We start from the raw sequence: 25,460 nt of genomic DNA, 5'->3' as shown, positions 1-25,460 counted from the left end.
GAAAAATGGTGAATCCACATGTCTGTCATGTTCATCTTTGATGCAGTCTGTGTGCCTTTTGAACTTTGAATATATATGTGCAGTTTTGTGCAGAAAGTAGCATTAGAAGCCACTTTCCATCAAATAGTCCTTCATTCAGGATATCTGGTTTGCAAGTTTTCAACAGTAATTTTTAGTGGAAGAATAAATCAGAAAATTTTCTGATGCTGAAATAAAGTAAGATATGTATTTATATTTACTGACTTCAGTAAACAGAATTTTAAAAATACCCCCTGTTAGTTTTTATCTTCCAATAGCAGCAAATACCTGAACTGAAACATGGCTAGTTAAAAAAAAATGTCAAGTGTGGTTTAAATGTTATAATCAACTAAATGCAATGCGTTATATGGAAATTGTTTTTATTGGAATCAGGGCTTTTTTTCTGGAAAAAAGAGGTGCCAGAACTCTTAAGGGGGAAATTAAGGAAAAACACATGGGGGCCCCTCATAACTTTTAAACATTTTTTGAAAAATTTGTTTCTAGAAAGAGGTTCCGGAACTCTGTTCTACCATGTTCCCCCAGGAAAAAAGCTCTAATTGGAATAACATAAAGACACCAAGCATGTACTTTCCTTACATTGTATACATTTAAGAGAAAACTAAAGGCATTGAAAATAAGCTGATGTACTAGGTCAAATAAAAACCAATCAGGTGAATTCATAATATAATTTTACAAATTTGATTAATATACATCTTTCTGGCTGTATTCCACCACCATCCCCCTTTAAAAATTGATAAAGCATATGTGTACAGTTTCACAGTTCTTAGGGATAATAATCTGAAACACTTTAATTCCAAGTTTGAAACTCCTTGACACTGTGTTGGCCATGGAATCCATTTCATTGTTACTAATCTCATGTAATGAGGAATCTATTAACAGCAAATCTTTTGAAACAAATAATTTCATAGAAAAACACAACACCAGAAATCTTCACTGAAATTTCTGTCCCATGCCTGAAACAGGTATATTAATTTATTCACATTAAGAATATTTGGCCTCTTAGTTGGAAATCTGAGAAGGTGGAGGGGTGGCGTTCTGCAGTCAGTCATTCCACAGACAGGTTTTCTCAGTTAAAGCTCAGCTTGCTCCTGCAAAATATACTTTGTAAAATAAAACTCCCATTCTGCAAATTATTAAGATTACTATTTGTAGAGAGTAGCTCTCTTAAGGGATATTTTCCTGATCACTTACACTGGGGCGGCTGCTTTTGAGCTCAGTGTGGTAGCAGGTAGCAAAGCCTCCCCCTCTCTCACCCCAGCTATTACTGTAGTCTCCATAATTGTCCTGTTTGTCTGAGGGTTGGCAAGTGGGAAATTTGATTAAGCCGATGTGCTGTACGTGAATCATTAATCCCCAGTTTGGCGGGCATGCATGCACAGTTGATTTAAGACCCTGGATTTATGTTTCAGGAAGGAGGATGGGTTGATTTGCAGAGCACAGTCATGTGTTAAGGCACTGTTTATCTGCTGGCTTGTTTTGCTTTTCTGAGATCAGTTTCCTGATTTGTTCTTTCCAGAATTGTGTTTCAAAAACCACTGGCTTTCTTGGGTGGGGGTTAGTCTCTTTAACCGTAGCTGCATTTCAGGAGGACTGTAAAGACAGGCATGAGTTAGATTATATGGAATATAGGTTATGTTTGTATTTAAGGGAGGTGGGTTAGCTTGCAACCAAATGTTCTTGCTCTTCACCACCACCCCTCCCCTGCTGTGGAAATTGTTGACAGGATCATGTCCTTCAGTTCTGTTTATTAAGTGCATTTTATTTTTGCTTTCTTCCAGGGAGGTCAGAATGGGATGCATGTTCTTACTCTTCTGTTATATCCTCATGAAAACCCCATAAGGTGATTTAGATTGAAAGTTGCTGGGCAACTGTGGGCAGGATAGAACTGGGATTTGAACCTGGGCCTCCTGGATCCTAGTACAGGACTGTACCCACTACACAACACAGTTTTAAAGCCATTATTTTAAAAGCAAGTATTTTGCCCAAGAAATCTGAGATTGCCATGTTCTGTTTTGTACACAAAACTAAACTAGTCCCAAAGATTTCTTAGATGGATGATTGTGGCTCTATTCACAACTTGTGAAATAGCTCTGTGTTTGAGAGATTCATTCCAAAGTAGGCCAGCACAACTAGTCTCTTCTTATCTCCCCCACCCCAGGTTGAATATTCATGTTCTGAAGAAAGTCTTACTACCCCAGAGAAACATTTTGTTCTAGTATGTGGACAAGAAGATATTGTCTAGCTTTTACGTTGCTGAAGTTTTAAAAGCTTGTATTGTTTTGAAACAATAATGCAGTTGCGAATGGTTTCTGTTAAATAGGCTTCACCCCCATTTTGTTTCTCTCAACTGTGTGGTGGCTGGTTATAGAGAAGCAGTTCATGAAAATGATTTGGCTGGCTTTCCTTTGCACATAGCTGATTTTATTGGGAGCTAGAGTTCACATAAGGCTATCATGCAGTACTGAAATCTGGGATGGACAGCTGGTTCAGCACTCAGGACTGCTCTGGGAATTCATTTCGAACCAGAGGTCTGTAGCTGATGCTGATGTTGACGTTACTTGTATTTAATAGAGTACACACAGCTCTGTCTTGAGCAGAGTGGACTGCAGCAATGTGGGTTTTCCTGAAGAATATAAATCAGAAATTTTCCAGTGCCATAATTAGAACATGATGTGATTTTGAATATTTATATTTCGTAAACAACGATTTCAAAACAGCCTATGTTAAATAGTGTATAAATTAAGGGAAATACCAAAGGCACTGAAAATTGATATACACTAAAAGTGCAATCCTAAAAGAGTTACACCCTTCAAAGTAAGCCCCTTGATTTAAATGGATTTAAAAGAGTATACCCCTGCTTTGGATTGTACTGGAACTTTAGGAACATACAAATAATTGTGCATTATGTGCTTTGGTTATCACTGTCTGCTCATGTTTGATCAGAATACAACTGTTCTATAGAGGAAACTGGCATCTCAGTTTCACTGCTGGCATCACTTGCATTAGTGGTTATTTCCACATCACATTGGTGATTACATTATCACTTCCCCAGTGTGTGGGGAGACACATAAATGAGAATTTTAACTTTGGTTTCGATGTGACCTGTATAGCCAGTAAGGAAATTCATAATTTGATTTTTTTTAATTGGATCATTATATTTGTGGTTGTATCCCCTACCCTACCCTGCTTACAAATCAGTAAAGCATGCATGTACTCTTCCATGAAGTCTAGGAGTAATCACCTAGAAAATATCAATTCTGAAACTGCCAAGCTTGCCTAAAATTGTGTTCATTGCCATTCATTGTTACAAATTTTATAAAACAATGAATCTTCAGAAAGGCAGAAAATGAAAGGTTTAGAAAAATGTTGTCCCATGCTATTAAGAAAGTACTGCATAAATATTTAAGTGCTTGAAGCACTTCTTGTATATTAGTTATTAACTTATTCAGGAAATAACCCTGTAAAATAGGCCCAGTATTACCATCCAAGTATTACATATATGGTAGGCTGCTTGAGGTTTGAAATAATGGGATCTAGGCACATATCATGTGCTCTTAACAATTTTGAGCTTGCAGGTGATTCAGAGCATTTTATCATAGACCACATTCAGTGTACGATGGCTTCATTAGCTTTGATTAAATCTCTTGTGTGGTAAATGGCCATCTGAGTGCTGTACTGTGTACCATTGCAAACCCACCTTTTATTTTATAATGCTGTTTTGCTTTGGAAGTTGTTACCCACAAGTGTAAGTAATGCACAGCAAATTCTGGAAAGATTGTAATTGTGAGACTTGGGTTACAGAATGACTCTGGGCTTCTTTTCAGCAACCTTCTTTACTTCCAATCTTTCTTTTTTTCACCCTAATGCATATGTCTCTGTAGCACTTAAATCTAAATTGAAAAAAATGTGTATTTTGATCATGGGAAGAGTTAACAAGTTCTTATGCTCTGCACAGAAATACTTCTGTGAAGCTGCCATATACTGAGAAAACCCTTGGTCTATCAACACCAGTCTTGTTTACTCTGACTAGCAGTGGCTTTCCAGGTTCTTGAATAGAGATCTTTCATGTCATTTGTGATCCTTTGTGGCTAGTGGCTTGTATACCTATATGTAAAAAGTCTACAAAGCATGCGACTGACCTGATCTTTCTCAAGATATATTGATGTCCAACAGCAGACTGGCCTGATTTGGGCATTTTCTTCCTTTGTTCCCTTCCGTAACCCAATCCCTGATGCACATTTTTCACATACTGTTCTAATGGGTATTCATTCTCTTGGTTGAAAATGTGTCTCCTTTTGAACATGCATTTTCTGGCTCCACTGGGTTAAAGAATCCTTTAACACCAAATGGCCTCTTAAGCTGCACCCCACAAGGACTTTTTGCTAAATCAACTCTCAGCATCGAAAGCATTTCTCCTTTCAGTTAATGTAATCTGAAATATGCAAATATCCTTGGCTTCCCCCCCCCCCCCCTCCATGGATAGTCTTATAATGTGGATCTTGGTAGAGATAGTTTGCTTCCTGCTCAGTTGTTGTTCCAACATTTAACAAGCTGCCATGTGACTGCAGTACTCAGAATAATGAAGGATTAAAAGCCATTGTTTTCTGCGTATTTGGATAACAAAATAAACACTTCAGTATAAGGCTGGGAAAGTGGCTTTATTTGACTAGTGAGTTGTTTGCTTTGTTTGACCATATTCTCAGGGAGCCTGGAAAGGAAATGGCTTGTGCAAACTTTTCAGTTACTTTCCATTGGAGTCCAGACATTTTTAAAATTTTGGCATTTGTACCTCACCCTTCCTTCCAGAAGTTCAGAGCAATGGCACATCTCTGAGATCAAGACCTGGTTTACACATTCAGGAGAATGAGGTAGTAATCAGGTGGTAAAGCTGTAAGGAAGTCCAGTGAGCACAGTTTCAGATTGTAGGAATCACATAAAAAGTTCCCTGCCGTCTTGCATGAGCAGGACACTTTTATTCTAGGAGAGCCAGGGTGGTGTAGCTGTTAAAGTGTTGGACTAGGACCTGGGAGACCCAGGTTCAGATTCGCATTCTGTTGTGGAAGCTTGCTGGGTGACCTTGGACCAGTCACATGGTCAGTCTAACCTACCTCACAGGCTTGTTGTGAGGATAAAACAAAGGAGAGAAGAATGATATAAGATGCTTTGGGTCCCCATTGGAAAGGCAGGCTAAAGAAAATAAAAAATTATCTGCAAAGGCTGTGCAAAATGATAGATGGACACAGATCTGCCACTAAAAAAGGCAATATTCAGAAATCAGTGGGAAACCATTTGAACTCATTGAGAATCAGGAGTCACCAGCCAAATAACTTCGAAGGAAAATGCCTACTTGAAACTGCTGGTATTATTTATTTACATAAATTGATAAAAGTCTTAAATCCATTCATAATTAGAATTCAGCAAGAGGTTTGACACAATCTCTCCTGTCCCCTTGCTATAAAAAGTTGCATTTTTTTAGTTAACTAAGTAGAACCTACTAAATCAGGGTGTCAAATTTGTGGCCTGCAGGCCTGATCTGGCCCTCACAGGGCTCCAATCAGGCCCGCTAGTAAGTGGCTGTCCTCTGCCGCCTCCTCTCTCTCTTCTCACCATTTTTGTTTTTCTTCAGTCCATGCAGCTGAGCAAAGCAGCCTCTGCCTCTTTCCCTCTTCCCCCCTCCCTCTTCTCCAAGGGAGGAGGAGCCCCAGCCAGTGGGGGAGCTTGGCTCTGTTGCTCTGCTGTGTGATTGAGAGAGCCTAGCACAGTTAGAGCTGTCTCAATCAAGGCTAGAGCTGTACCAGGCTCTCTTAATCAAACAGCAGAGCTACAGAGCCAAGCTCCTCCATTGTCTGAGGTTCCTCCTGCCTTGGAGAATAGGGAGGGAGGAAGAGAAAAAGCAAAGAGAGACTACTTTGCAGGGTTGTCTCAAAAGCAGGGGAGAAATGCAAAAAGCACCTTTAAGATAAACACAGCTTTATTCAAGGTAAGAGCTTTTTGCTTTGCTAACGTGTGTGTGTTTGTTTTATTAAGCTCATTTTGCCAGGACTCTCCTGGATGCAACCGGTTTCCCTTCACCCTCATGATCCAGTCTTTTCAGTAGGAAAACAATATGAAATATTTAGATGAGGAGTAACAACAAGGTGGATTAGGCTGACTGTGCATGTCTAGCACATTTCCTTTATAGACTGGGGATTTTGAACCTAGGCTTACCAGTAGGCTGATACTGAATACTGTACATTGCACGTTCTCTGTTCTTATACTGCCTCATAGGAGTTGCAGTAATTTTTCTAGGGAATACTATAGTTTTGTAGATAAACACAAAGCCTCAGTCTGTGTCATAGTGCTTTCACATGTTCTTGACCAGCACACAAAGCAACTTATGTACAAAAGCTCATGATGCCCAGTCTTTTCATGTTTTCCCCTGGGTGCTAGGCCACAGAGCATTGACCTTGAGATTTCTGTAATGAATGTAAGTAAATCAAAAGTAAGTTTGCAACTTACAGATACACACCTGAACAGTATACTACAGCACAGACATTGTCTCCAGGTTTTGATGCAATAATTCAGAGCAAGAGGTGTCCATTATTAGAGACTGTTAAACTATTGCAGGCATGCTTATGTTTTAAGCATGTTTTATTTTAAGTAAAAAAATCTTCAGTTGTTTTTGTCTGTCCCCTGTAAAATTTACATCTCCGCTACCTGGCATTACATTTTATGACACGCATGGCCCAGCCCCACAAGGTCTCATTTATGCTAGATCATTATGCCAGAACTCATAATAAATGAGTTTGACACCCTTGTACTAAATGGTGTGTAGCCAAGTAGAAAAACAACCACTGTGACACCATAAAAACTAACAACGTTTATTCAAGCACAATCTTTTGTGAGTCAGAGTTGACTTCATCAGATGCATTGAGCAACCATCCAGATGCATTGAGCAACCATCCAAGAGTTCAGCAGCAGAAAAGCGAGCGGGGAGAATTTACAAGAGGCCAATCGAAGAGTAATCAGTCCGTTCCATTCAGAATGTATGAAATTACTGTTACTGCTTTTAGAACAGAGTTTGCGTCTGGTGGTGCCTTTAAGACCGACAAAGTTGTGCTCTTTCTAGATTTACATTTGAAGTTGACTGATACTGCATGCCAGCAAGGTCATGTTAAAGATCATACAAGCTAGGCTTCAGCAGTATGTAGATCGGGAACTACCAGAAGTTCAAGCTGGATTTCGGAGAGGTAGAAGAACTAGAGATCAAATTGCCAACATTCACTGGATTATGGAGAAAGCACAAGAGTACCAGAAAAACTTCTATTTCTGTTTCATTGACTACGCTAAAGCCTTTGACTGTGTGGATCACAACAAACTGTAGCAAGTCCTTAAAGAGATGGGAGTACCAGCCCACCTCATATGTCTCCTGAGAAACCTGTATAAGGGTCAAGAAGCAGCGGTCAGAACGGGATATGGAACAACTGATTGGTTTAGAATAGGAAAAGGAGTTCGACAAGGATGTATTTTGTCACCCTGCTTATTTAATTTATATGCAGAATACATCATGTGGAATGCTGGCTTGGATGAAGCAGAAGCCGGAATTAAGATTGCCGGGGAAAACATCAACAACCTCAGATATGCAGATGATACCACTCTAATTGTGGAAAGTGAGGAGGACCTTAAGAACCTCTTGATGAGGGTGAAAGAGAAGAGCACAAAAGTAGACTTGAGACTCAACATCAAAAAAGCTAAGATCATGGCATCCAGCCCCATCACACCATGGCAAATAGAAGGGGAAGACATGGAAGTAGTGATGGACTTCACATTTCTGGGATCCAAGATCACTGCAGATGGTGACTGTAGCCATGAAATTATAAGACGTTTGCTCCTTGGGAGGACAGCTATGGTGAACCTGGGCAGTATAATAAAAAGTAGAGACATCACCCTGCCAACAAAAGTCTGTATAGTTAAAGCGATGGTATTCCCAGTAGTAATGTATGGCTGTGAGAGCTGGACCATAAGGAAGGCCAAGCCAAGCGCAGAAGAATAGATGCTTTTGAGCTGTGGTGCTGGAGAAGAATCTTGAGAGTCCCTTGGACTGCAAGAAGATCAGATCAGTCAGTCCTAAGGGAAATCAACCCAGACTGTTCTCTGGAAGGTCAGATGCTGGAGCTGAAGCTCATTTTGGCCACCAAGTGAGAAGGGAACACTCATTGGAGAAGATCCTGATGCTGGGAAAGACAGAAGGCAAAAGAAGACGGGGACAGCAAAAGGTGAGATGGCTGGACAGTGTTACTGATGTAACAAACACGAATTTGAGCAGACTTCGGAGAATGGTGGAACACAGGAGGGCCTGGCGTGACTTTGTGTATGGGGTCGCAAAGAGTTGGACTCGACTGTGCGACTGAACAACAACAATACTGTATTTCACAGTCCTTCAACTGTTTGTTTCTTTTTCACACCTCATATATAAATGCCTGCCTAATGTGGATGTACTACACACACTCTTCAGTGAAGCAGCCGCCAATGACCCATTTCAGTCAAACTTCAGGGTATGAGACAGAATTGACCTTAATAGCTCTGGTGGACAATCTCTGTTCACCAATGGGTAAGGACAATGCAGCATGTCCCGGTTGGATCTTGTTAGATTGGCCACCTGCATTTCTTCCAGTTGACCATGATTATTGTGGGGGGGGGGGGGTGTCTACAGTCTGTAGTAGGAGGTAAAAGGACAGAGCTTCAGTGGTTTCATTCTTGCCTAAAAGATAGGAGTTAGAATTACTATTGGCAGAGACAGACTCAGGAGGTTAGGATTCGCTGTAGAGCTCAACAAAGGCCTGTCCCATTCCCCACATGCTCTTTAATATTTATGGTAAACCACTGAGATCATCCATAGCTTTTGGGGTTGGCTGTAATCTGGATGTAGATGATTTACAACTCATACATGTTGTATGAAATGAAATGTGCTATAGTATACTGTTAAGTATACTGTTCAGGTGTGTATCTGTAATTTCTTTACTTAAATCTCCAGAAGCTGCTGTATGGGCCAATGTCTTGATGTTGGGGATTTGTGGTTGAAGGTCAACAAACTGAAACTGAATCCAGGCAAGATGGAGGAAAAGCTGGTGAAGACTGATGTGCTAACTGTAGATAGGGGTGCTCCTGGATTCAACCTTGTTAATGGAAAAACAAGTTGGTGGCATTGCTAGGAGCATTTCCTTTCAGTTGCATCTTGCTCTCTACCTTGACCCTGCTTACCTAGCTGTGTTGATACATGCCACTGTAACTGATAGACTAGACTGTTATAATGTATTCTATTTGAGGTTTTTCTTGAAAACTGTCCAGAAGCTTTAATTGGTAGAAAATGTAAAACATGTAAAGAGCCTTTTTAAGGAAGATAATTATAGTTGGCCTTTTTTAAAAATAGAGGATTGATGAGTATTGGATGCTGTTTTTTGCAACTTCCTTCTTTGCAACTTAGCATTGCTTTTGTAAGCTGTATTGGGTAATTGGAGAAACATAGAGTTACAAATGTAATAAATAAATTTAGCAATCTGGTGAAATGTGCTTTAGTCCGCAAAAGTTTGTTTATAATTTAGATTTATATACCGCTGTGACGGAAAGCTAGGGGTTAACCAGAAACTGAAGACGCACAGGGCCTGCGTCAGGTGACCTGAGGGTGGGGGCAAAGTGCTCAGAGCTCTCAGGGAGGGAAAGTGGTTGAGTGACGGAAACTGCTGAGGCAGTCGTTCAGTCAGTTGGTGTCTGACAGAGTTGGTGCCTGTCAGAAGTCTGTCAGTGTTGGGGCCTGACAGAGACTGAGTGGGTCAGTTCGTGCCTGACAGAAGGCTGAGGGGACAGCTGATCCTGTGAAGGAGCTTGAGACAGTGACGGGAAAGTCTTCCAGAGACTGCAAGCTCGACAAAACTAGCCAAGAGGGTTGTGTGTGAGGAACAAGTGTGAGTCAGTCAAGACCTGAACGGTCACAGACACCTATAGACAACTCTGAAGATCTAGTGAGGTGGTTGAGGGAGTGGATGTGGGTCTGAGACACCAGAAGGGCTGAGAGGAGAGACTCCAGTCGAGGGGTGAGACTTGGCACATCATTCCCAAGAGGCCAGACCTTGGCTAGAGGTGGAGAGAGCAAGTTATAGGGAAACTGTGAACTGAAACCTGAGAGACTCAAGAAGGAAAAAGTTAATGTAAAGCCTGAAACAACTGAGCAACGTGTTAGCCTGTGTAAATATCTCCCATATCCCCAGTTTAAGACTTTGTGTTATAATAAATCTGTGGTTTGAGTTAAAGCTCTTGAGAGCCTATATTTTTGGGGAAAAACTACAAAGCTGCTGTGGTCCCCTATGAAGAGAATTCTATTTCCATCAAATAACAAAGTAAAATACCCCGAAGAGACTGAAATAAAGAGATCCAGTGAGGCCGTGAGGTTGGCGCTGCTATAACCGCCTTTCTCAGAATTCACAGAGGTTATGCTGGAACAAACTTTTGTTTGTTTTTAAGCAGCTGTTAGACCTGTTTATTTTCGCTGCAACTGATTAACACAGCTACTCTCCTCCTCCTGCAGTCTGAAGTGACTGTGCCCATTCTACCACCTCATTCTCCTCTGTGTGTGTATGAACCAGGCTCAAGATCCTGGCTATGAGCTACACCTGCACCTCAGAGCTGTGCCTCCGGAGAATTCTAACAGTCTAAAAAAAGGCTTGATTTTTTAACCATGGTACTGCTCGAGGCAAAAGCTTTTGCCTCTTGGACTTTGCACTCGCCCAGTGGCCTTATTTAATCTGGGCTGCTGTTACCTCTAAAAAGCAGCAGAGTGTATGAGTGCAAAGTCCCACTGGTGAGTGTTTTTGCCTTGCCAGCATCTTAAAATCAGGCCAAAACTGTATGGAATCAAGCCCGCAGTGCCGGAGGAGCTGCTGGCTTTTCTTTTCAGTGTGTTTGATCATTTCCTGTTAAGTTAATTTCCCTTAGCCAATCAATAAGTGAAGACAGATAACATCTGAAAGAGGCAGCTGGTGACTCTTGTCCAGTGTGTATGTGTGACTTCTGACCCCTTCTGTTTTCTGCCTGCTGTTGGGCAGCCTTCAGTATTCTCAGCTAGCCGATCACTAAGTTATCTTCATAAGTTAGCTGTGATTTTAACTTTGACTTTTTGCATCTAAATCAAGGAGCAGTGCCACTGCCACACGAGCATTAACCTATGAGTCCTTACATTAATTGGTGTCAAGGACAGGCTGGGGTTGTGGACTAGTGGTACCCAGCTCTCAGGTTTGAAGTATGACTCTAACTTCCTGGTTCCTTTGCTGTAACTGGAGCACAATAGGCAGATGATACTGCTATTTCATCAGATGGGTCAGGAAGCCAGACTTCTAATACCGATTCTAGTTCTGACCAGTCCAGAGGCATTACATTGCTTGCAGGTAGGACTGATGTTGCATGCCTTTTCTGTGTCTGAAGAAGGTGCTGAGGCTTGAATACACAATCCTGGCTCACCAGGTTGTCCCAGCCACAGGCTGTGAGAGTACCAGTTCAGGCCCAAGAGACTCTCTAGCACTTGGTTCTCCCTGGTATAACTTCAATGCTTCCACCAAAGCCCCTTAAATCCCAAAGCTCCACCTAGAGAGAAACTGCTTGTCTGTTCCATAAAGATGGAGATAGTTTTTCTTGGAGGCTTGCCAAAGCTCCATCAGCTTCAGGAAAGAGTAAAAGAAATTTGTTTAGGCTGGAATTTAGGAACTGGAGTTAAGCACGTTTTAACTGACTGTGTGTGATAGGAAGGGATGCAATTTTGATGGAAGCTACATTGCAAGGCATATATATACAGTTTGGTGCTGGTGTTTCAGGCTGATTAATTTGCTGGGCATCATAAAAACATGGCATGATTAAACAGGTGACACAGTGTACTTGCCAACGTTAGGAAGGGAGAGAATTTAATTCTTGAGAACTAGCAAAGATTATATGACACAATGTACTTGCCAACGTTAGGAAGGGAGAGAATTTAATTCTTGAGAACTAGCAAAGATTATATATATATATATATATATATATATATATATATATATATATATATATATATATATATATATATATATATATATATAATCTTTGCTAGTTCTCAAGAATTAAATTCTCTCCCTTCCTAAGATTGGCAAGTACATTGTGTCACCTGTTTAATTATGCCATGTTTTTATGATGCCCAGCAAATTAATCAGCCTGAAAGACCAGTACCAAATTCTGTTAGATTCTAAGCTGTGATTTGCTTTCAATTAAATTTACTGTTGTTGTTTTTTTAAATACATCTGCTGGAGGAACCCATCTGGGTGCTCTTGAGTTCTGATGAAATAAACCTCTGAAAGTTGGCTCTGGGCCCCTTTTCATTTGAAAAGCGTGTTTATTGCCACCTTTTAGGTGAACTTTCTTTTTTTGGGGAAGGGAGCCTCAGCTGTTAACTTCATGCTTCATAAGAGCCATCAAAACACCATTAAATGTTTTTTTTTTCTTTAGAGCTGCCAGTATATTTTCCATAGCACATTGAAAGTATCATGGAAACTCTGGCTTTGACTGACATCACCAAGTAGTTTTATTAGCACCTGTCCTTTCTCTAAGTATTTGCAGACAGTACCTAGGAGCTTTTCCGTCTCACAGCAGAATGTGGAGTAGCCAGGCCCCAATGTAGACCAATGTGTAACATAAAACTGCTGTGTGGAGCATATTATGATGTCCCTTGCCCAACACCTAGTTCCCCCTCCCATGGGATTTAGTTCTTCAAACGTCCACCTCACAAAGATGTCAAGTGCTCAGTGAACTAATGGGTTCAGTAGCAGCAACCATTGAGTTAATACTGCACTCTTTTGTAGGAAGATAACATAATTTTAAACAAAAAAATTAATTATTTCATGTTTGCCCTGCCTTTCTCCAAAGTGGGGACCCAAAGCAGTTTGCATTGTTCTCCTCTTGTCCATTTTTATCCTCACAACAACCCTGTGAGGTAAGGTAGGCTGAGAGCACATAACTGGCCCAAGTTTACACAGTAGAACAGGGATCTGAACCTGGGTCTCCCAGATCCTAGTCTTAGAATCTTCAAATTTGTTCACCTAGATTTTCTCAGTAATTTCTTAAATTAATGATGTAAGGAAGGGCTCTGTGCCATGGTCCTCCATTGGCTGAGGTTCCTCCTCCCTCCTCCTCCTCCCTTTGGGAAGAGGGAAAGAGTGAGCAGATGCTTTGCTTGGCTGCCTCAATCGCATGGGAGAAATACAAAAAGCACCTATAAGACCAACAATTTTTATTAAAGGTAAGAGCTTTTTGCCTTGCTGCTGTTTGTGTATGTTTTGTTAAGCTCATATTGCCAGAGCTCTCCTGGGTGCAGCTTGGTTCCCTCTCCCTTTTCACTGTATTCATGCCCTTGTGACCCAGTCTTTCTCAGTAGGAAAGCAATGTGAACTATTTTTTTTTGCACTGTATTCATGCCCGCATGGTCCAGTCTTTCTCAAGAAAGCAATGTAAACTATTTAGATGATGAATAACAACAAGCCAGTTAGGCTTAATTCATTTCCTTTGTAGGTTGGGGATTTTGTAGATAAACATATAACCCTCAGTCTGTGTCATGGTGCCTTCACATGTTCTTGACCAGCACAGAAAGCAACTTATATACAAAAGCTCACAATGCCTAGACATGTAATGTTTTCCCTGGGTGCTAGGGCACAGAGCATTGATAATAGATTTCTGTAATTAATGTCAAATCAAAAGTAGATTTGCAGCTTACAGATACACACCTGAACAACATACTCAATATTACTACAGCACAGACATTGTCTCCAGATTTTGATGTAATAATTTAGAGCAAGAGGTGCCAGTTATCAGAGATGTTAAACAAAATATTACAAGTGTGGTAATATTTTAAGCATGTTTGATTTTAAGTAAAAAAATCTTTAATTATCTTTGTCTGTGCCCTTTATAAAGTTTATATCTCTGTGTGACGGAAAGCAATGGGTTAACCATAAACTGAAGACGCACAGGGCTGCGTCAGGTGACCTGAGGGTGGGGGCAAAGTGCTCAGAGCTCTCAGGGAGGGAAAAGAAGGTGGGAGAAGGAAAAACTGCTGAGGCAGTCAGTCAAGTTGGCTTCCGACAGAGAAGGTGCCTGTCAGAGAAGTCTGTCAGTGGGGACCTGACAGAGACTGAGAGGGTCAGTTCGAGCCTGCCAGAAGGGCTGAGAGGGCAGCTGATCCTGTGAAGGAGCTTGAGACGGAGACGGGGAAGTCTTCCAGAGACTGCAAGCTCGACAAAACCAGCCAAGAGGGCTGTGTGTGTGTGAGTCAGTTAAGACCTGAACGGTCACAAACACCTGTAGACGACTCTGAAGATCTAGTGAGGTGGTTGAGGGAGTGGATGTGGGTCTGAGACACCAAGAGGGCTGAGAGGAGAGACTCCAGTCGAGGGGTGAGACTTGGCACATCATTCCCAAGAGGCCAGACCTTGGCTAGAGGTGGAGAGTGAGTTACAGGAAAACTGTGAACTGTGTAACTGTGAGAGCCTCAAGAAAAGACAAAGTGATTGTAAAGCCTGAAACAACTGAGCAACGTATTAACCTGTGTAAATATCTCCCATATCCCCAAGTTAAGACTTTGTGTTACAATAAATCTGTGGTTTAAGTTAAAGTTCTCAAGAGCCTATATTTTGTGGGAAGAACAAACAAAGCTGCTGTGGTCCCATCAAATAAACAAGTAAAATACCCCGAAGAGACTGAAATAAAGAGATCCAGTGAGGCCGTGAGGCGGGCGCTGCTATACTCTGCTACCTGGCATTACATTTTATGATACACATGGTCACAAGGTCTCATTTATGTCAGGTCCTGTCCTCATAACAAATGAGTCTGGCATCCCTGATAAGGCACTCTTCATAGTATTATCCCTGTGTTGAGAATGAGGGCTGAATTTGAGGGATAGTGGGTTTGCTTATGGGATAGTGGTTTGCTTAGTGAGTTGGCTGGTAGGAACCAGGAACATTCCAGTTCATACATGTAAGTTTTATTTGCATCTCGGAAACAAATCTGTGTGTTTGAGATGAGCATGAACCTGATTTATTGTTGGGCTCGTGTGTTCTTCCCCCTGAAATGAGAGTGAAGTCTCTCAGCCTGTAACTGTGCCAGTTTAGTTACTTCCACATCCAGATATGGGTACAAGGAAGATGGCTGCACTGTAACTGATAGGACTGACTCAGTTAAAATAAATAGACTGAGAAAGGCATGGAGTATTAAAGAGAATGAAAGGGAAGGAAGGACAGAACACAAAATGGGAGCAAGGGAGTGTATGTAGTGCCCAACCACAAAATTAAAGCTTAACAGGAATCAGATCTTGAGTAAAGTACCCATGCTTTATTAAACAGGGCAACTCAAAGCCCATTGATTTAAATGAATCAAGGGATCTAACTCCACACCATAAAATCCTCAGAAGTGAAAGTGTTACAGTCAAAGAAAGTTTTTTTTGGGGGGGGCAGTCTTTTGAGATGTACAAAGACCGCTTGATCATTTTATGTTCTTGCAATTTTTGCCTGTAGTTTTAAACAACTTATTGCATCCTCTGTCATTGAGTTAATAATCTTTCTTCAGAACAGCTCAGCATCCTGAACAAGTCTGGGAGCTTTCTCTAAAGCACCATAGAATGTTTTTTTAGAATGTTTTAATTGAAATTGTATTTTATTGGTTTTAAACTATAAATGTAAATGTCGGAAGTGACCATTAGCCGCCCTGAGGCCGCTTGCGGAGAGGGCGGGATAGAAATTTAAGGTAAATAAGTAAAGGTGTTCTAATCTCAAGAAACATGGTTTACATAGAAATCTTCCAGAGGCCTTCTCTGTCCCATCTCATAGGCAGGTTATTTGTCCTAGAGCTCCCTAAACCTTGTGACATTGAATTTATGAATTGAATCTATTGGTACAGAGATTGGTAAGGATTATGTTAAAATCAAATCTGTTGGCCCCAGCAATTGTGTGATGTGCTTTTCCCCCCTTTTTTTAAAAGGTCCCTGGAGACTTCAGAATTTGTTTTCTTTATAGAATAAACCTACAATAAACTTTTGGGACTGGAATACTATGGGGTGATTTTTCTCTTGTAATTCGATTGATTCCACATTTCTTCCTCTGACTATTTTTATCCTCATTCAACACTTGGCAGTTATAACTATTCTGTTTGAGGCAAGTTTAAAAGAAAACAGAACAAAAAGAAGTTCAGATAGCTAGAAGATCTCCCAGTGGGATTTCCAGTGGGAAAACTCACAAGGCTTTCATAAAGCAATTTGTAGCTTTTATCTTGATGTTGTTTTACTGGATTAGATGAAGGGTCAGCTGGATTCCCTTGGGAGGTTTGCAAACCAGGGAAGCTTGAGACAGATTTCCCTTGTTTTTGGTCTCATCCAGGAATTAGAGGAAAGCTGATTCCAGGTCATTTTTAGTAAGCTGCATAAATGAGAACAATAAGGATCTTGGAGTTGGGGGGGGGGAGGGGGTCATTGTTTTGCCTTCATTGTGAAAACAATTTATTCCTATTCATTTCTTCTAGTTACTATTACTTCAGGAAATACCTGGATTTTCTTAGGAACTGTGGAAAGGGACTTTTAACAAGAGTTGTCTTCAGTCTTTCATTTGTATAATGTTTAACCTGATTACCCCTACTCATGTGCTTATTGACACCCTCAGATTTCTCTTTGTAGAAGTAATTATCATTCTTGCCTAGCATACCTTGTTCTTCAATTTTTTTCCAGTTTTAGTTTTTAATAACATTGAGGGCGATGTTTAATAAATGGTGCACTATGTGATAGAGTCAGTGTGATGTAATGGTTAGAGCGGCAGACTAGGATTTGGAACAGCTGAGTTTGAATTGTTGCTCTGCGATGGAAGCTTGTTGGGTGAGCCTGTACCTGTCACAGGCTCTCAGCCTAACAGACCTTATAGGGTTGTTTCAAGGATAAAGCGAGGCAAGAACAACATTGTAAGCTGCTTTGGGTCTCCACTGGAGAGAATGGCAGAATTTAAATGAAGCAAATAAATAAATGTGTGTTAATTTTCTGGGACTTGCTGGATTGTGTGGGACTGCAGGCTTTTCAGACACCATCTTCTAGTGGCAGTTCTTGTGCCTCTTAAAACCTGTACCCTTGAAGGCTGAAGGATATTAAAACAGCATTCAATTAGACACAAGGGGCTGCCACTTGAAGAGGAACTCGGAACAGTATCCCTCCTATGCGTTTAGGGAAACAACTTTTATGTGCTCGTGGATTCTGATCTGTGAAGTTTGGTTATTTAACTTTGGCTTTTTAAAAGGTAGTTCAGGTTCTTGGAGTGCTATGAAGAACGCTTTCATTAAGCAAAGTCTCTTGGAGGAGGCGTGCATTTGCACATTTTGCATGACTAATAGTTAGGGTTGAATCTGAGCCAATAATGTACTCCAGTATCAAGGGAGAAGAGAGCAATGTATGTAGTTTTGTAATTGCTGTTGTGTAGTTCCAGGCTCTTCAGGCCTGAACAGATGGCAGTGTTACAAGCAGGTCATTACTCATGGTTCTACGTGTTTTCTCTCTGCTGTTTCCATTCAAAAACCTCCTTTTTAAAAGTTAGTCATTAAAATGTGCTTCAGGCTGAAATTTGATTAGCAAGCTTGTGGGGCAGGTGCCTTGTTGTGTTAAGACTCCCCCCACAAACCAAGAGGTTTGATCCAAAAGGGTAGGAAATCTTGTGATTGCTCTAGCAGACTTTGTAGTGGGTGGTAGCTGTAGTAGAAAACAACAGTTTCTAACATCCATTCTTCTTGGGGAATGCTGCCTGATCTTGGAGCTGTTAAAACCCAAGACAGAAACTAGTGCCCTCTCCCTCCCATAGCCAGAGTCATTTGCTGGCTTAAGCTTTTCAGGGTAGTTAGCTGTGACTGAGACCCACCCACCCCTTTTTCAGTTCTCATCAAGGTGCCTCTGCAGAGTCCCCTTTGAAGTCCAAGCAAGAGAACAAAGCTGACCTGGAAGATACTGTCATGGTCTGATTTGTTCAAGACGTTTTTATGCTGTTTAAGCCGGTTGACTTAGATGGTTTAACTGCTTAGCTCCCTTCCTTGGCCAGAGTGCAGTGACGGCTGAATCCCTCCTTGATGCTCCTTCGCTTCAGGTCCAGTTGTATGCTGTGGGAAACCTGTAAACTCAATAGACAGAAGGTGTAACTTTTCCTAAAGGAAGTAGCTGCCCCATTAAGGAGACCAGTGCCTTCATGAGGGTAAAACATTTAGAAATTGTCCTTCCATACATCTTCTGTTGGATCTGTTGAGGCTGGGTGAGTGGGCGTCAACGTGGCAGATGCGGTTCAGTGTGGCCAAGTGCAAAGTAATGCACATTGGGGCCAAAAATCCCAGCTACAAATACAAGTTGGTGGGGTGTGAACTGGCAGAGACTGACCAAGAGAGAGATCTTGGGGTCGTGGTAGATAACTCACTGAAAATGTCAAGACAGTGTGCGTTTGCAATAAAAAAAAGGCCAACGCCATGCTGGGAATTATTAGGAAGGGAATTGAAAACAAATCAGCCAGTATCATAATGCCCCTGTATAAATCGATGGTGCGGTCTCATTTGGAGTACTGTGTGCAGTTCTGGTCGCTGCACCTCAAAAAGGATATTATAGCATTGGAGAAAGTCCAGAAAAGGGCAACTAGAATGATTAAAGGGCTGGAACACTTTCCCTATGAAGAAAGGTTGAAACGCTTGGGACTCTTTAGCTTGGAGAAACATCGACTGCAGGGTGACATGATAGAGGTTTACAAGATAATGCATGGGATCGAGAAAGTAGAGAAAGAAGTACTTTTCTCCCTTTCTCACAATACAAGAACTTGTGGGCATTCGATGAAATTGCTGAGCAGACAGGTTAAAATGGATAAAAGGAAGTACTTCTTCACCCAAAGGGTGATTAACATGTGGAATTCACTGCCACAGGAGATAGTGGCGGCCACAAGCATAGCCAGCTTCAAGAGAGGGTTAGATAAAAATATGGAGCAGAGGTCCATCAGTGGCTAATAGCCACAGTGTGTGTGTGTGTGTGTGTGTGTGTATGTAAAATTTTTTGCCACTGTGTGACACAGACTGTTGGACTGGATGGGCCATTGGCCTGATCTAACATGGCTTATCTTATGTTCTTATGTTCTGGTATTTAACTTGTGTAACGATTGCCTGATCCAGAAAAGCTGAGAATTATTTTTAAAAAAATCTCCTCTGGACAGTCGAGATTTTGTCTCCATCACTGCTCACCAATTTGATCCAGATGTCCCCCATTCTTTGGCCTGGTCAGAATGTACAGTCGCTAGAATCATTATGAGTTTTTTTTTAGTATCTAGAGAACAAAAAAAAATTGCAATATGTCAGCCCTTTTTGTATGTTTTGTTCTGCTTTGCTTGAAAAAAAATTTCCATGATCATTTACATCAGGTAGCTGAGCTTAAGTGCTTATCTTAACTTCCAGTCTGAACAGTTAACTCTTGTGCAAGCTTTTCTTAAAGCTCAAATACACACTACTCCTGACACATTGGGTCACAAGTGCACAACTGGACTTGCATTCAAACATCTGTCTATCAGAGTAACTTACCTTAAACAGCACTTGTTTGCTCAGTGGTACAAGGGGGGAGAAGGAGCTTCCAGTTTTCCTCTCACCCTATTTCTGCCAGTGCAAGGACACGTGGAGCCAGAGGAAAGGGATAAAAAAGTGCCGCCACCACTACAGTTTTCTCTGGCAAAAGAAGGAGGGGTACCACAGGGCTCCCTTGCGGCTTTGAGTGAAAAAGCACTGTTGAAGGTGAGTTCCCCTGATTTATGTCTGACTGTGATTCCAGTTGTGTGCCAGTGATCCAACATGGGTCAGGCATATCTAGTATTTGAACCCTCAGTAGCACTGAAGCTGGATAGTGTTTGAGAGGAAACTGACCAGGTTGGGTTGGGATAGGAGACTTTTTATTTATTCAGTTTATATCCCGCTCTCCCCACCTAAGTGAGCTCAGAGCAGCTTACAGATCATCTGAGATAATAAAAACAATAAAACCAACAAAATAATTACTACGTCAACATTAACGGTGCTAAGTCCAAGATGGCAAAGTGCAGCTGACTTTCTTCATATTATTTAAACAGTCTTGCAGATAAAGTAGAAGGTCTGAGCTTCATGGTGACTCCATTCTGTTCATTCAAGACAATGGTATCTGATTTAACAGTCAAAGGCTTGGTGGAAGAGCTCCCTGTGGAACTGTAAAAAGTCTGTTGAGCAACAGAAAAGGACCAGGAAGCACAGAAAACCTGGCTCAGCAGTGGAGCTCTTCCCTTGAGGCTTGGGAGATCTGTTTTTCTTGAGGCAGTTTTCTGGGAGTAAATGTACTTTTTTATAGCTGTTGTCCACCAGGAAAAACTTCCTCTTAAAGAAACCATTTTTTACCCAGTTCCTGTTCAATTTTTCACTGCCCCATACCCTGGTTCTGAGTCAAGGTTGGGCTCCTGAAATGACTAACAGGACTCAAAAGTGCTTACATTTATTTACTTAGATATTTGTATCTTGCTTTCCTCCCCAAATTGGGACCCAACATGATTAGCACCACCACTCTCCCATCCTCTCTTCTGTGCTCACAACAGCAGCCCCATGAAGTGTGTTATGCTGAGAAAGAGTCCGACAGGCCCGGGTTTACCCTGCAAGCTTCCATTGCAGAGTGGGGACCTGGATCTGGATCTTCCTGATCATAGTCCAAACCCAATTAAAATGGAGTTCAAATTGCTGCTTGATTAAGGTGTTCTCAGCAAGGTCCGGATCCAGGCACCCAGCTGCTGCCATCTCTTTCTCTGATAACCTGTGGGTAAATGGAGAGGAGGGGTGTTTCTCAGCAGGGACTGGATCCAGGTGCAGTAGGAAAGACACAGCCAAATTAAAACTGTACCATTATGGAGCATTATCAGTGGTGGTAATTCCTGCTGCAAGCATTTCACAGTGTAATATTCTTCGAGTATAGTCTTTAAGTGTCTTCAGAGCAGAGGAGGATGAAGCATCATTATTGCTTAGTAAAAGCAGAACAGAGGCATGGGCACGTGGGGGTGAGGTGGCGCTGTGTCTGTAACAAAAAAGAAGGGGCACACCTCATTTCAAGGATTCTAAGTCTCCATGTTCATCTTTTGAAATATTTGTACCCCACTGTGGTAAATCTCTCCTTGAACTTCTTGTGATGTGGCAGCTTGGCAAACCACGGCACTTGGGAAATAAATGAACCGTGGGTTCTTTTTGCTAGTATTCATAACGGCCTCTCCCATGAGTAGAATTGGCATGATTTCCACCTGCAGAATGAGAGCTGGGACAGCATTGCTCAGCCGGCTGCTATTGGTGTTGCTTCCTCCCCTGTCTTAAGGCCCATAAGCCTGATATAAAATAGCCCTCCCCTGGCAATTGCTGTAATAATGACATCATGCCACCCTTGTTGTGGTCTTCAGGTGAGGATGAAATAAGTCAGCGCAGGAGACTTGTTGAAACTCCTGCAGAGGACAGGAGAGTGGTTTCATGCCATTCTTCAGCCAACCCAGTTTTATCCTGACAAGGTGGTATAACATATGCACTAGCTGTCTTAGAGTTGGACAAGGATCCATGGGATGACTCTTTCTCATTTCTTGATCTGAGTTTGCTTTCTGGGTAGAACCCAGCTGATTCTGTTACAGAGCTGGACCTTCCATTAGGTATTATTTGTTTACTTCATTATTTCTCTACACTAGGAATCAAAAGTGTCTTACATTGTTTGCCATTTTATCCTCACAACTAGCGCAAGGTCCCCCAGCAAGCTTCTATGGCCCAGTAGAGGTTTGAACCTGGATCTCCTGGTTCCTAATTTGACACTCCTGATTGCTGCACCTCAGTGGTTTTGTGGTAAGAGGACCCACTTTGGATGGCAGTTTTTTATCCCGTTGAAGTGCAGCACATTCACTATTTAGTTCATACATTTATCATTGAGATGGAAGGCACCTTCTGTCTTTGGAGCCATAGTCTCTGTTCTATTGGAGTTGCAAATTTATGCTTTTTAAAAAACTGTTAATGGTTTTACTTCTGTTTGTTCAGATGCAAGCTGGAACAGAAGAGCATGCCAGCTCAGGAGGCCTCTGGTGGGGGGGCACTTGAGGTCGTTGGATGGAGTCCACCTCTGGCAGCTAGATGGATTTCACTCTGTCCATTCTTGTCAAGCCGCTTGTTGTCAGAACCCTGACTGTGATGCTTTTTGGCTTATGAGCAAAATGTGCATCCAGGTGAACTGCATCAGTCCTTCTGGGTGTCAAGCAGTACAGACCAACACTACAGATTCCATCTTGGTGTTTGTAAAGAAGCGTGATAATGCATTCTCCTCCCATCCTGCAGCAGAGAGGAAAACTCCACTTCGTAAATGGTTGGACTGGAGGGAGAGCAGTGCAAGAAGTAATACAAGGATGCAGAGGTCCTTCCAAGAGCTGCGGACTCAGAGAGTTCACAAAGCAGATGATATAAGGAGCTATCTGAAGAGGGATGTAAGCTCCAGCAGTGGAAATCCTGTGAGCCCTCCTTCTCCATCTCAGGCCTTGGATAGTAAGGACTTGGCGGAGTCTCAGTTTTCAGGGCAAGACACCAACCTTCCCAGAGACCTTGTGAATCCAGATAGGGTCTTACTGCATAACAGTGAAGATCAAAGGAGTTCAGAATCTCAAAGCCCAACTCTTCCTGTGGCCAATAATGTGAACAACCCAAGCAATCTTGCTGGAAGTGATGACGGAGGGGTAAGTGTTGTCTACAGTGGTAGCATCATTAATACCAACAGTAATACTGATTCTGATATACAGTATACTTATTTCTGTGTGGTCACAACATCTCTGAGAAACTGGTTGTACTCTGTCTTCTGTGGCAGACAGGAAAACTGGATAAGGGGAGAGTAACATGCCCCAAACTCCCACAGTAATTAAGTGGCTTAGCTGGGGTATAAGCCCTGTTTCCAAAAATACATTTAGTGGGCTGCATGACACAGCTGCATGGTCAGGTACGTGTGACTTCTTATCAGCAGAAAACCTGCTTCTGGGAATTTGATGATGCATCATTCAACAGTTTCAATACCACCTTAATTACTACCGAGTTACGGTCCCATCTTCACTAACTAAACTGAACCACGTTTTGTTAGTGAAGGAGGGGCAGTTAAAAAGATGGTGGTTTTGTCTGTGCATCAAGTGAAGGGAGTGCCTCTCTCTTTCTGTGGTGACAGTAGCTGTGCAGTTATTTTGGCCAATGATAGGGGGGAGAAGAAAGGGAGATCAGCTGGACAATCTCTTTTTGGTTTTTGTCTCCCTACTATTATTAATGGTGGACTCTCCAGTTTCACTTCCTATACATTTGATCTGCCTTTGCATTTATTTATTTACACTTACTTACATGTATAGCCTATCCTCCCAGACAGGCTCAGGGCAGGTAACATTAAAGTGTATTAAACAATTAAAAAACAGTTTTTATAATTATTAAAACAGCTAAAACCCATTAAACAGTTAAAAGATTGCCAAAGAACCCCAAAAAACACAGCAAGCCCAAGCTCCCCTCAAGCTGGACTGATGGTAACTGGAATCACACAAGCTCATGTAACATGGAACTCCGCATAGGGCAGATAGTCAGGGCAGCTTCCATGCAGGGAGGCCAAATAGGTGGGTGTTCACTGCCTCAACCAATGCCTGGCAGAACAGCTCTGTTTTACAGGCTCTGCAGAACTGCAATAAATTCTGCAAGGCTCTGATCTCAGGAGGGAGCATGTTCCACTAGGACAGAATATACCCTGGCTCTGGTTGAGGCTAAGCAGATGTCCTTTGGGCCCGGGATAACCAGTAGATCAGTGGAGCGCAAGGCTCTCTGAGGTGGTCCATTAGATATGCAGGTCCCAGGCAGCTAAGGACTTTAAAGATTAATACCAGCATCTTGAATTGCATCCGGTACCCAATTGGTAGTCAGTGCAAATGGTAGAACACTGGCTGAATATGTGCCTGCATAGGTGTCACAGTCGGCAGGTGAAATGCCACATTTTGTACCAGCTGGAGTTTCTGTGTCAGGTTCAAGTGTGAGCCCATGTAGAGCAAATTACAGTAATCTAACTTTGAAGGGACTGTTGCCTGGTTCGCTGGAGCTAGATCCTGGGCAGAGAGATAAGTAGCCAATTGCCTGATCTGCCTAAGATGGTAGAAGGCAGACCTGACAATGGCAGTTATTTGGGCCTTCATAGAAAGTGAGGTATTCAGGATCACCCCTAGGTACCAGTGGCACCCCATCAAGGGCCAGGAGCCTAATTCCTGAACCTGCACCACTCAGGCACAGGACTTCCATCTTTGATGGATTCAGTTTCAATTGACTCTGTTGTAACCACCTAGTCATGGCCTCTAATGCCTTTCTCAGATTGTAATCAACCATGTCTAACACTGCCGTCAGATCCAAAAGCAACAACACCACTGATCCACCCCAATCCAGCTGTCTCTAGAGATCATCCATGAGGGTGACCAGTGCCATCTTCGTCCCAGGGCAGGGCAGATATCAGACTGGAATGGATCCAGGATGTTTCATCCAGGAAAACCTGAAGTTGTTCAGCTGCCACCCTCTCAGCTACCTTTCTCAGGAATGGCAAGTTAGACACAGAGCGGTAGTTGGTCATGGCCACTAACTCACATTTTTGTCTGAATATATGAACTTGGCATGCTTGACTTGCTTGAAAACCTAAGGATGAGCCTTCTTGGGAATTCTGGAGATGTCAGTTTTGTTGGCAAGTTGGACCCGTATGTTGTTACTCATTCACAAGCTACGTTTTCTCCGGCATCTACATGAGGAAGCAGATCTCACTTCAGTGAAGGATGTTGTGCCAGTATGACACAGTTTCTAAGTTTTCTAACGTTTGTTCATATGTCTTCATTTAATTGGCATGTTGTTTCATCCTTTACGGATGTTCAGCCAGAGTGGACATGGGTCCTGCTGGATGCTGTTTACTCAAAGGCAAGCATGCATCAACAGGTCTTTTCATAAGCACTGCATACAACCCCAAGTGAAAGAATTCTCTCTCTGCTCAGAAGTCCCCTTGTTGGGCGAGTTAGAGTGTAAAGTTGGTTGTAGTTCTTGAAAGCTAATATTTCCATGTAGCTGTGCAAAGTTTACAAGTGCCAGATCACACCACACCTGTGATCTGAGAACTGCCAGCCTTGTCGAACAGGATATGGCTGTGAGCCAAAGGACACCGCTAGGAAACTTGGGAATGGCCTAGTTTATGTGTGAAAGAACCACGTGGCTTAACTTTGTCTTTGCTGATTCAGCTGGCCCTTCGTTCTTGGCATCCTGACTTTATTTAGGAACTGCTGTTTGATTTTTATTTACTTTCATAGCCAATAATAATGCTTTCTCAAAGCTTA

At 42.0% G+C, this 25,460-nt stretch overlaps 1 protein-coding gene across 2 annotated transcripts in view; it reads left to right on the top strand.

The window, feature by feature from the left end:
- The window catches only part of KIAA0319L (KIAA0319 like), a 72,759-nt gene that overhangs the window by 8,904 nt on the left and 38,395 nt on the right, over nt 1-25,460 (top strand). Inside the window, exon 3 of one of the 2 annotated variants that reach the window (XM_060257581.1) lies at nt 22,132-22,817. The exons of the other annotated variant lie outside the window; for it this stretch is intronic. Within the exon in view, the coding sequence (XP_060113564.1) occupies nt 22,132-22,817 (686 nt within the window). The remainder of the gene's footprint in view (nt 1-22,131; nt 22,818-25,460) is intronic. 2 annotated transcript variants of the gene reach the window in all.

This window comes from Heteronotia binoei, chromosome 17, assembly GCF_032191835.1.
Source record: "Heteronotia binoei isolate CCM8104 ecotype False Entrance Well chromosome 17, APGP_CSIRO_Hbin_v1, whole genome shotgun sequence".
NCBI classification, from domain to species: domain Eukaryota; kingdom Metazoa; phylum Chordata; class Lepidosauria; order Squamata; family Gekkonidae; genus Heteronotia; species Heteronotia binoei.
Note: the sequence above shows the minus strand (reverse complement) of the source record. Positions and strands in the feature narration are given on the sequence as shown.